At 39.6% G+C, this 13,052-nt stretch overlaps 1 protein-coding gene across 5 annotated transcripts in view; it reads left to right on the forward strand.

Moving 5' to 3' along the window:
• The window catches only part of cdk18 (cyclin dependent kinase 18), a 75,267-nt gene extending 64,897 nt beyond the window's left edge, over window positions 1-10,370 (forward strand). For all 5 annotated transcript variants that reach the window (XM_026169019.2, XM_026169018.2, XM_080302145.1 and 2 more), the window contains 5 exons: window positions 1,761-1,866; window positions 2,251-2,293; window positions 2,380-2,470; window positions 5,588-5,665; window positions 7,130-10,370. In XM_026169019.2, coding sequence (XP_026024804.1) covers window positions 1,761-1,866; window positions 2,251-2,293; window positions 2,380-2,470; window positions 5,588-5,665; window positions 7,130-7,164 — 353 coding nt within the window. In that variant the 3' untranslated portion in view covers window positions 7,165-10,370. The remainder of the gene's footprint in view (window positions 1-1,760; window positions 1,867-2,250; window positions 2,294-2,379; window positions 2,471-5,587; window positions 5,666-7,129) is intronic.
• Window positions 10,371-13,052: the final 2,682 nt, after the last annotated feature.

A 13,052-nucleotide genomic window follows, 5' to 3' on the forward strand; every position in this document is an offset into this window, starting at 1 on the left:
CACAAATCCCTCACATCTCAAAACTCACTCTTTCTCTCTCTTTTTCTGCTCTCTCTCTCGCCGTCACTCCTAAAACTTCCCATTTTTTGTTTTTTTTTGCTCATAAGCAGAGAGTGCTCGCTGTGCTGTCATTAGACAGTAAATGTGACGAAACTATTGAGGAAAAAACACACGTGTATATTATTTATCATGACTCTGGTTTTACGTGGACTATCAACACAATTTATAAACTGGTATATATCACATTGTTGCTTTGTCTTTAAGTGATCATGTGATTGGCTTACCACGACTTCCTCAGTCAAACAGCAGCACTCATGTGATTGTTTTGCCCCCTGAGCTCCAGGTGTTGTGCAGTGATCATGATTACCGTCCGCGGGAGCGCGCAGCTGCTTAAAGCTGTAATGCCCAGATTACTTACAGCTGCTTCCGTGCAGCTGATATAAGATGCGGTAAGATGAACACAGCTTCAACCGTCTGTTTGTTGAAAAATAGTAACGGACCGCATTTTCTTATTAGTAACTGTAACGGCGTTGTAATGATAGGAATAGTAATTAGTAGGAATAGTAATTAGTTAGATTACTCGTTACTTAAAAAAGTAACGCCGTTACTTGTAACACCGTTATTCCCATCAAAGGTAATCGAGAAAAAAATGTAAAAATTGAATAATAACTTTCAAATTTACATTTTCTCAAATTTACTCTCCTGAAGTCTCACAGAGAAGACAATTCTTTCCATAATAATGATTCCATAAGTAACATTCAATCCTCAAAGACCTGGGGAGACACAAATAAACATGACGCCACAGGGCAAAGTAAAACTAAACACATTAAACAAGAAAACACTAAACTCTTCAAAATAAAACAGGAACCATGGAGAGACGTAGACATGACAACACAAGCCTGACAATTAGAACATGGAACACGCTGAGAGACGGACACACAGGCATAACTGAAAAGTAAAAACACTGAGGACAAGACAGACTACAAAGAGGACAACAAAAGACTTCAGGAGTTATAGATGAAACAAAAACTAGAATGAAACTCAATTAAATTCTAACTAATAATAACAACCAAAGAACTAAACATATTTCTAATATAACACGAGGAATCAAAAATGCAAAATAAACTCAAAACGCTCGGTCACAGACCCAGCGCCTGACAATTTCTTTGAGCAACCCATCATTAGCAATAATATTTAGCCTTGTTTCCAGAGATTGTTGATCCATTTGTTAGTTCCTGCAAATTTTTAATAATTTTTTTTCTTGCCCAACTGTGCTTGAACCCCAAAAGTGTGCCCTTTAATTCCCTTCCATCTTCTACTGTAGTTTGCATTGCACCATTATTTTATTGGTGTGTGTAACGGTGGACCCAAGAAATACCAGCCGGAGCGACTTTTGACAGTGCAGAACTTTTTATTAAGCTCGGGTTGTAGTGGACACATATACTCCGCGCTCTCTTTCTCTGCTGTCACGTTCCGTCTCCGTCTGTCACTGCCAACACATAAAGAGACACAATCACTGTCAGATCCCAGCACACCTGTTCACCCCGCCCCTGCGCCGCCCCGGGAGCTCACTGCGTCACGCCTCCTCTGCAGCTGGCCAAGGACCACACCCACGCCACAGTGTCTATTCAGTAACGATTCAGTGAGCTTAATGCTTGTCTTGCTCCTGATTTAGATATAGATCAGCTCAACATTTGTATGAAAATGTTAGGTGGCAGTGTCCTCTGATCAAGTATTTCTTTTGTTTCTTTGCCCAACAGGCACTCCGGCAGAGGAGACCTGGCCTGGTATCAGCAGTAATGAGGAATTTATGTCCTACCTCTTTCCTCAGTACAGACCTCAAGCTCTCATCAACCATGTGCCCCGGTAAAACTCACAATCTTCTCTTCACTGCCTATTCACTGGCACAAAAAACAAGCTAACATTTGCTGATTAGCATCACATGCAGAATAATTGCTGATGCTGGTATCAGTTTGCTGTAACTAGTTTTTGAGCCATCACATTGATAATGGTAACTTTATTTGTCCCCAATATGCTCATGTTGTTGTCATGTTTCAGGTCTTACATAGTTAACTGAACTCAAAGTTAATTATGTCAATTCTAAACACAAAATACAATACAGTATAAAAATGTTATTCATTGTTTACAGTAGTAATATGTATTTAAAGGCACAATTAGTGTCCTTTACAGAAACTATTTCTTGCAGCTAAACTCATTATACAGTCTGAACTGTTGCTTTGTGTCCCTAAGGTTGGACCCAGAAGGGATTGACCTGCTGTCTGCTCTGTTGCTGGTAACGGACCACACATCCACACTCCTGGTTATGAGGACCTAAATATTCAGACTCACCGATGAGCTGTTTTTATCTCATGATTGCAGTATGACACCCGGAGCAGACTCTCCTCTGAAACCGCTCTACGTCACCCCTACTTCCTGAGTTTGGGAGACAACATTCATAATTTGGCAGACAGTAAGACACACACACACACACACACACAGAGTATATCAATATCTAACAAAGCATGAATGCTGATGGTGCTTTGTACTAAGTTAAAGTACTAAACTCAATATTTGTTCTAATTACTGTAGGCAGGAATGTTTTTACTCTGTGTGTGGATAGTATTTTCCTGCTGCTGTATTATCACTCTTCAGAAACAAATGTCTTTTCCTGCATGTCAGTTTGTCTTTTCATAGCAGCGTATGACCAGTGTGTAGCTAATTTAGTTAATTATGACCCTGTTCCAATTGGGGGGACACCCGTAGATGAACCTCTCCACAGCCTGCTCTTCAACATTGTTGAAGCAGTGTGGGGTCATCTTGACAGAGAACAGATTTGTATATATTTGGACCAACTTTGTCTTATAGCATAGTGATTAACATTTCCTTGTCAAGCAAAAGGTCAGTTGTTCAGTTCCAGCCAGAGACAGAAATCCCCTTTGGGGTCGAATGAGAATCAGAAGTATCCAGTATGAAACTCCTCCAAATGAAGCATGTGAAGCTGCCCGCACTGGCAACCCCTTTGTGACAAGGGAGGACCTAAAAATAAATTCTCCTGTTACTCAAGAGGATAAGTGACTTTGCCCTTTGCTGGGCTGAGAGAGGTGCCAGCTGCAGCCTGAAACCTTCACAGGGGCGTGGGTTTCTGGCTGGGCTTTAATTTCTTCTGGTCTTCTGTAGAGATTATTGCCACTGTAACGTGTGCCACCAGATATGCATGTACCATCGCTGGGATCTGAACCTGAAAGTGCAGGTAGTATATGAAGAAGGTGAACTCCTTCCTTAAACACAAGAAGAGTGCAGGTTCACAGCTTTGTCATACCATCTCACAATGATGTCGTCCTGCTTTTCTCTGATGTCTAAAGAGCCTCTTCCCTTTTTCTTCAAATCTTTCTCATCCATTGTGTTGCAGTCTTTTACTCTGCTCATTCAAACTTTTCATGTTATGTTTTGGATTCCTCTTTTTTTCGAGTGTCCCACGTGTAAAAGGGAAGAAAGTAGTTTTCTGCAAAAACCTTGTGATTTTATTTTTCCTGCTGGAAGAGCTGAGGCCATTTTTACACAGCATCTCCAGATTTACAGGGAGTGCAGAATTATTAGGCAAGTTGTATTTTTGAGGAATAATTTTATTATTGAACAGCAACCATGTTCTCAATGAACCCAAAAAACTCATTAATATCAAAGCTGAATGTTTTTGGAAGTAGTTTTTAGTTTTAGCTATTTTAGGGGGATATCTGTGTGTGCAGGTGACTATTACTGTGCATAATTATTAGGCAACTTAACAAAAAACAAATATATACCCATTTCAATCATTTATTTTTACCAGTGAAACCAATATAACATCTCCACATTCACAAATATACATTTCTGACATTCAAAAACAAAAACAAAAACAAATCAGCGACCAATATAGCCACCTTTCTTTGCAAGGACACTCAAAAGCCTGCCATCCATGGATTCTGTCAGTGTTTTGATCTGTTCACCATCAACATTGCGTGCAGCAGCAACCACAGTGTGTCTTGTTCAGTGGTGGTCGTCTTTCAGCCTTTCTTACCTTGGCCATGTCTCTGAGTATTGCACACCTTGTGCTTTTGGGCACTCCAGTGATGTTGCAGCTCTGAAATATGGCCAAACTGGTGGCAAGTGGCATCTTGGCAGCTGCACGCTTGACTTTTCTCAGTTCATGGGCAGTTATTTGGCGCCTTGGTTTTTCCACACGCTTCTTGCGACCCTGTTGACTATTTTGAATGAAACGCTTGATTGTTCGATGATCACGCTTCAGAAGCTTTGCAATTTTGAGACTGCTGCATCCCTCTGCAAGATATCTCACTGTTTTTGACTTTTCTGAGTCTGTCAAGTCCTTCTTTTGACCCATTTTGCCAAAGGAAAGGACGTTGCCTAATAATTATGCACACCTGATACAGGGTGTTGATGTCATTAGACCACACCCCTTCTCATTACAGAGATGCACATCACCTAATATGCTTAATTGGTAGTAGGCTTTCAAGTCTATACAGCTTGGAGTAAGACAACATGCACGAAGAGGATGATGTGGACAAAATACTCATTTGCCTAATAATTCTGCACTCCCTGTATTTGTTCTGGATTTTCTGCCCCTTGTAACAACAAATCAATGTAAAAAAAACACAAATACTTTGTCCTGTACGTCTCCGCATCTTGAAAATCCATTGTTGAAGCTTTGCTGGCATGTTAGATGCGTAAATGTTTTTTAAGTGAATCAGCATCAGGACTTTCAGGAATCTGTCTCAACACATCACTTCACAAACAGCAAAGCACTTTGCCTTCATCTCCCAACAGACTCGTACACTGGGCAGCTGTACTTATCCCATGTGCATGTACATACCCAGAATTTGCTCAGTTTCCTTAGGAATTTTGTTTAATGACTTTCTTCTTTCCACACACTACACATGTTTATTTGTTCTGTTGTTGTTGTTTCTTATAGCATTTTGTATTCACAGAATTTACAAGATGCATGTATGGTGCTCAGACAAGTCTGTCGTCTGAGTCGTCCTCAACACATTCCACAAATTCAACATCTCAAAGTCAGGATGTTTTTCTTTTTCCACTGATACTCTTGCCTTTGCACTTTGCCTCTTGCTGAGTGCTTCGAGGTCAGTTGGTGTGTGATCTGGACAGTTTAGGTGTGACATGTGACAAATACTGGATGAAAATGGGACGCCGTCCCACATGTGTGACCAAGCTGGTGATCAGCATGAGGAGGTTGCAGCCTGTGTCAGCTGTGTATGGTTCCTCCACATGCTACTGAAGGCCTTTATTGTTAAATGAATACATTAAATTGTCAATACAGTAAACACCAACAAACAGCACTCAACAGCAGAATAACTGTTTGGTACTGACAGAGAAGCTTTAGCAAGGTTTTCATGGGAGCAGCCCACATTCAGTGCTCTACTCACTCCTTACAAATGTGGCACCATTTCAAGGGCAACAAAGTCTCTCCAGTTGTTTACGATTTATTGTGAAGAACTATTACTATAGAGCAAAGGAATAACTGACCAAACAAAAGTGTCCTTACTTGCTTTGCTACGTTTGTTCTCCACCTGCGTTACAGCTGCTTCAGTGTTTTCTCTCAGAGAGGTGCAGCTCCAGAAGGACCCAGGACACCGCAGCTCAGTATTCCAGCCTTTAGGTAAGGGATCTGACCTCAGTGCAAAATCTGGCCACTTGTTGTTCACATAAGTAACATTTATAACATTCAGTCTTTGTGTTTTCTTCATATTGGTCACAAGAGAAAAATTTCCTTCATTGTTAATTTATCTGATTCTAAAAAAACAACTTTGTTCTTGAAATGCTGAGGTGTCTGCACATGTACTTTGTCAATTAGCAAAGCACTCTGAGAGGCCAGCGTGCCTTGTTTGTTTATTCTAATGCAGTAAAATTGCCACTCCAAAAACTCTCAGGGGAACTGAAAGACAAGTAAAAGTAATAAAGCCCTCTCTACTTTTTCATTTCCTTTTCTTTTATTGGAAAGTAGGCTCAGCTATTGTGAGATTTCTACTACTCTTTAATCAAACTAATTAATGTTAGGTTGAGAGATTCCTTTGAGGAAAAAAACATGAGTCATTCTTTCTTTTAAAAATTGCTTTAATTTGTTTGAATTAGTCAATAGGGCTGTTCGATATAACGATATATGTCGGATGACAATATAAAAACATCTATCATTTCATTTTACGCTATCTGTCTGTGAAGGTTCTCAGTCATCCAGGTCATCGTAGTCAAAGGAGCTTGCAAAGAAAAGCGTCTGGACTTCTTTAAGTTGTCCCTTTTGTCCCTCTGTGGGGGGTCACTCCCACTAGGTTTATATCTGGGACTCTCCACCATTTGACCTTAGAACTGAAGAAGCTTCTCGGATGAGAGGTGAAACGTCTTCAAGCAACTTAAAGAAGTCCAGACGCTTTTCTTTGCAAGCTCCTTTGATTTTACGCTATCGTTTGTTTCGTGGTGTCGAAACTGTTTACAGCAATATTTTTTCATTATTTTGATGGTCACTGTAGTGGCTAAATTAATTTCTTAAAGTTCTCTCTTTCTCTTATATTTAATATAACCACACTACAGACGGACAAGCGCCTGTTTTTATGCGTTGTCGTTAGCAACAACAACGGTAACACCATCGCGAGTCCGCTTGTATGTTCCACATAGACCTTTCACAATAAAGCTCAAGATCCTGTTGAGACTTTTCAAAATAAACTGAATCACGTGAAAGAGCAGATTACTTACGGATGAGAAGCAAAAAAGAGCCGCCAGGTGCTAAAAAATAAACCTTAGACTCAAACCTTAGAACAGGCTTTTTCCCCGCAGCACGCCGTGTAATAAATACTCACAAAGAAAACTGCGGCCGTTACAACTTATGTCTAAAAATGTATCGTTTCATGCATCGGTTAAAACACTCGACTCCAGCTACACGATGCAAAGCTGGAAACACTTCACGCAAGTTGAGCTGCCCGAGATTCACAGGATTTACAGAAAATGTTACATTTTTGTGATTTATATCGTTATCGGGACGATAGAATTCTTATATCGGGATATGAGATTTTGGTCATATCGCACAGCCCTATTAGTCAATGCCAACTACAAGTGTCAACTTCAATTACAGGTCGAGGAAAGAACCGAAGACAAAGCATCTTCTAGAGGTCGTGGAGAGGATGAAGAGAGAAGACGGCGAGGAACTGCCTTTTCAGATCACAACACCAAGGCCATCGCAGCTCAGCACATTCACAGCATGTTCACCTGCACGGACAAACACGCACTCATTTCCATGGCAGCTGACCGTGGAGGCACACAGAGTTTCTGGAGACAAACTTGTATTGCACTTGAAATACCTTCTCTATTCATACATATTTGCACACATTTGCACAATCAGCTACACTGAACATGCTGCCGTGATGTAACTGGACACACGAGAGATTCATCCTCCCGACACGCACATGCATTTCAGCCTAAGAAGAAACGGAGCACTAAATGAAACGCTCTGCTATGCTATACTTACACAGGCCTGCTTTACATAGTGTTCAGAGCACACCCAGGGTTCTAGCCATTCAAAGTAGCTGCTATCACAACTGGAACAATGGATACAGTTGCAGGTGTGCGTGTCTTTGCCCTAACAGAAATGCAAGTATTGCATTATGTGTTGAGTTTGTTCCAGGTCACTTGGTTTCTAAATTATTTTCTGGTTTTATCTTACAAAACTTATGGTCTAACACTGATATGTAGCTTAAAGACACAGTTTGGCAACCAAGGACCCTTATGAATCCTAATTCTTCTCTCAGCTCAACAGTGATTCACCAGGGATTTGTAGTTTGAGGACAGGGTTAAAACTTATACACCACCACTACCCACAGAAAAGGCTGACCAGAAACCAAAGAGAATAGTCACATTTTTTTCTGTTACTTGGATTATCGATTTTGTGATGTAATTTGTTTAAACATTGTGTAAATATATAGTTAATATTTTATTGTCACACAAGATGTTCATATCATGTTTTTAAGCCCCTTTGCTTTGCTAATCTGAAATTTAAAAAACTGTAATGTTAGATAAAACTCTGGGTGCTGCTAGGCACTTGCTCAATAACGGAATCGTATGCATTTGCAAAGTGTTTTGGCGAACTGATGAGGCAAAAACATTATGTGGCTGACAGAAAAACACTCAGTAAGGCTTCATGGTCATTCATTACTTTGCATAATGTGACAAGCTATGCATAATGTGCATTCACTAGTGACGGTTAGCTATCCCAGCTAGCTAAAAACTTATTCCAAATCCCACTGACATTTGAAATTATGCTAATAGCTAAAAGTTTATTCTGGAAGGGCATCTTTTAAAATGGCACGTTATAGGCACACAGATATTAAATTAGATATTTGAAGACTGATATAATATTATTGCTCAATAATCAGTCTGTTTAACAGTGCAGGGTTGCATGGAAGTTTTAGCATGTAGTGGTCAAACCATGTTCAGTTTCTGTGTTTACTGTGTGTTGCAGAAGGCGTTGATGCTCTCTTGGCTTTGTAATGAATATATACTTGTAGGTGCTGCTTTCAGTCTTGTGAGGTGCTTCTCTACACCTGCTCACCTGACCAAGGATTCAGCACAGCACTAATCTGAAATGCAGTCGCAATTTACTTACACTTTGACAGCACAGTAAATGGGTTTAAATGGTGTGAGTTGCATTTGACGGTGGATTTTTACCGCTCAAGTTTATGAAAAGCACCTGTAGAATTGGAAAGTTAACTTTAAGTGTTATATTATCGAAGTATTAGGGTTGCTAACAACAACTTAAGATATTTTGTTATTAAAATATTCTTATAGGGAAACCCACAGATCCAAAATCATTTTAAAATTCACTCATGGTCATTTTTAATTGAGTATGAGCCTCTGTCCCATAGTTACAACTGGAGGTTCAGCTCTTCATGAACAATATGGCAACCGTGTTGACACAATGGTCCAATGAACCAAGCATTGCAGCATCTACATGTATATACCTTATCTCAACTGTTGTTATTGAACAGAATGGAATCGGGTGTATTGTGATATTACCTCCGACTTTCTTAGGCCCCAGTGTGGCAGCTATGAGTTACTGTTATCATATAACAGTCTTGAAGTTGTAGGCATAGCGTCACACTGCTCATTTGCAGTACCTCTGCCGTCACGTAACAACCACTGAAGCTACCATAAAATCTGACTCCGTTGTGAATATAAACCTGGAAACTGGATAGACTCGCCTCGCTACAGTGCCCGTGTCTCCTCGTTGTGGGGGTAACATTCCTTACAGTGTTAACAGCTGACTTTCACACCAGTTTGTTGAAGTTGCCTTAGTAAACTGTGCATGATATTTTAGCTTGTGAAGAAATTATATTTGCTTCAGTGTATCCAATGTGCTAGGAGGCATTTATTTTGTGTATGTAAATAACTCACTATGGGTGTATGTATTTTTGTAGTTTCCTATTTGCACAAGCCGGAAGTGTCCTCTGAAGCCTGTTCCCCTCCCTTTGTGTCTTTCCTTACACGGTTCCAAAGTATGACCCCATATTTTACCAAACCCCCCATTCCTAAACCAGTGAATGGAGAAAATATGCCCTGTAGGTACTTTCTAGTATCAGTTTAATAGGGGTCACCACTACCCTAAATAATTTGCACAGCCTGTTGTTAGAGAGCAGCTTTTCACAGTAGATTCACTAAACAAAAGCACATACAGTGAGAAGTACACTCATCTGTTAATAGACAGGTGAGAATTTCACAACTGTGTTTTTAATAGTTCCCATGTGATCATTTGAGCCAAGAGCTTATGTGTATGTCCTGTTCAATGAATATTATCTGGAGACAAAAGTGATAATGGCTTTTGGATATTGATACTCTCCTCTGTCCTTAATTTGCTCTAACATCTTGCCTGTCCTCTTCCTTCTTGTTCAGTGCTGCTGAGGTATCCTCATTAACACCTCTGAGGTGTTGAGGCAACTGAGGTATTATTAATAGTTTTAGATACACCGTTTGGTGCCCTTGGACACATCATCAGTGATGTAACCTGAGGTCATGGGGGGTTTCGGGTCTCTCCATTGAAAAAGAAGATAGGCATTATTTTGTGACACGTTCAAAGTCTAAGTATGTGATCTGTAGTAAAAAGGTCCATAAAATATGTGAAAATCTCAAAGACCACTGTACTGGGACCACTGGTCACCTCTGAGCTAAAGCGGTACTGAGTAAGCACTGGTTTTGAAACTTTCAGGGTGGTGCTTACACCGCTGAACCTTGCAGATATATTAGTTTGTTTTGTCTGTAGTTACCAGCCCGGCTGCCTTTGTAAGAATTCAGCTCTGTATGTATGAGAGAGACATGAAAAAGTCCCTCCTTCCTGTTTTTTTTTAATCCTTTTGCATATCTGTCACACTTACAGGTTTCAGATCACCAAACAAGTTTTAATATTAAAATATTAATTTATGTCACAGCTTGCTAACAGTATCAATAATTACAGTTGTTTCTTTAATGCTTAATCCACCAGTTTGTGCAACATATTTAATCAAAATCATATTTTTAATACTACAGTGTAGTAATTGTCATTATCTATGAACTTTCAAATTTACTATTATACATAAATCCAAAAAAATAAAATAAAAAGCACATCATTATTATTTTTGTATTAAGATAAATAAACTAAATTGTTATAATTTTTTGCTGATATTCAAGTACAAAATTAGTTTTGGTGGTTGAATGCTACACCTGATTGATGTCTGATTAAAGTCCAGTGTCGGCTCAAATTTGAGTATAAAAACATGAATTCAGTAATAAATAACAATCACATTTTTAGTTTTAAACGTGTTTTTAACAGATATCTAAAATATCTGTTTTCTAGTTTTTATGAAAGGTGGTCTAAAAAATTGGTAAGCGCTCTCCATACAGTAAATAGATACAGGAAGGCAACCCAGCAGCCTTTGTAAGGCTTTTGGTTGGGAGACCAGTCATTGCATTTTGAGCAGAATGGCTCTAAATCACTGCTGTGTATTCCAGACAACCCATGTGGTCGTGCTTTAAACTTGCATTCTTTCCTAAGGCCAGCTGTGAGCAAGTCCTCTAGTTGCAAAAAGAAGTCCAGTAGAAGTCTGTTGTTTAAGCCTGTGATCTCAGTAAACACTGTCCCCATCAGCCTATGCTAGTTCATGTTCTAAATGATGGTCCCTGCTAAAGTGAAAAGGAAGAGCAAAGCTGGGAATGCTGTAAGGCTGTGACTGATGTGTTGCTATTGTATAAGCTTCACGCATTACAATAACCTGAGGATTATGATGGACTGTGAAGTGGATGGGCTACTATGTCACTGGCATTCTGGTGTACATGTGAGTCTAGTTTTAATATAATTTTAATGCAGAGTAACTGATGTCACACCATGTGGTATAGGTTGCTAATGGTGGATGGCTGTGTGCTGTTTTATTGATGTCAAGGACAGTTTGAGGTCATCCTGGCTGCTAAAAAAGACCAACCCTTGATTTTTATGTTGCAGTATTGGGTATTGCTGCACATCTAATGTGAACAGTCTCACAGGCTGCAGTAGTTTTAACATGCCAAATGAGGTGTTGAGTGGGGATGGCAATTCCAAGAGGCTGTAAAAGCCTTTTTGGGTGAGTGTAGATATGTTCTAATGAAATCTACTGCCACTCCAGTTGTATTTTACTTAGCTTGAATAGATAAGTCAATCCACAGATTTACTGGCTATGTGTGCTCTCTATCCAAGTGCAAACAAACAAATGTCACTTTAAAGTGCTCATAGAGGACAGCAGTAGAGAAGCAGAGAGCTGGGTCCAAGTGTCCTTAAGTCAAGCAGGTGCTTGCTGAGCACCGTCAATGGGGTTACGCTTGTATATGAGTGAAGAGACAGACGCCATTCAAATTTTTTTCTACCTCTACAAGTGGGTGAATAGAATAATGGTACAACCATCCCAACCTCTGTTCACCTGTCAGCGTGTTAGAGCAAAGATAGACACCGAGGAGAGGAATTCAGGGCCCACCTGCAGGGACTTCAGATGGATGTATCGCTGTAGACGTTACACTTCCAACCTTCCCCTCCTCCTCCCTCAATGGCAGAAGTATTACTGTGTGTTTAGTTGTGGTAAATGAAGCTATTTTAAATATTGTAATAAAGAAAAAATAAATAATATATGTATTTTAACAGATGTTCTCATTTTTCTCAGTGAGTTTTATGATGTTAAAAAAAAGCGGAGCTCTTAAAATAAAAATAAAGAAAAAAACTGTAGATGACGTCTAAATGTTTTATAAACGATGAGTTTAGATTTTGTATAAGATGTGATATTTTGTGGGATTTGTCTACACTGTTATACAACGAGAAATTGAATGTACTGTGACCGCCATAGGCATAAAACTGATTGAATAATTGCTCACTTAATGAATCAATAAACTGCCGAAATTGTGGAGAAAACTGGTTCCAGTCTTTTTGTGTACGTTTACCATAATGCTGCTCTTGGTGGACACGATACCAAGGAGAAGAAGTAGTAACTCAGATGAACACAAGGTGGTGCTACTGGACAACTACAGGCTGTTTTTGCTGGATGAATGAAGAGAATACAAGGACAGTGACAGCTCCAGTAATTTCAGTTAACAACAATTAAACTCAGTTGTTATTATCAGTTAAGGTAAATATTGGAGGACCAGAGAACTGACTGTGACAGATAAACAGGTCCAGAGAGTGTCAGTGTCACAGGTATAATGAGTTTGTAGACCTGTAAACTGCGGCAGGAATTCAAAGAGTTGATTTAAAAGAAACAAAGACCAGACAGATGTTGTGCAGAGACGCAGGATGTGGCCACAATCCAAGTCATTCCAGAGTGTCAGTGAAACATAGAAGTCATATGACGCTCTGGATATGTTTGCAGCTTCTGTAACTGGCACAGATGGTGGCAGCAGAGAGACGCATGCAGAAGTGTGCAGACAGAAAGTAATTCCTTAATTCTCACTTTTATCCCACAGCCAGACGATGATCTGAAAACACCCACCAACCACAGTTTTTATTCCAGTATAAA

Source organism: Astatotilapia calliptera, chromosome 5 (assembly GCF_964374335.1).
Source record: "Astatotilapia calliptera chromosome 5, fAstCal68.1, whole genome shotgun sequence".
NCBI lineage: Eukaryota > Metazoa > Chordata > Actinopteri > Cichliformes > Cichlidae > Astatotilapia > Astatotilapia calliptera.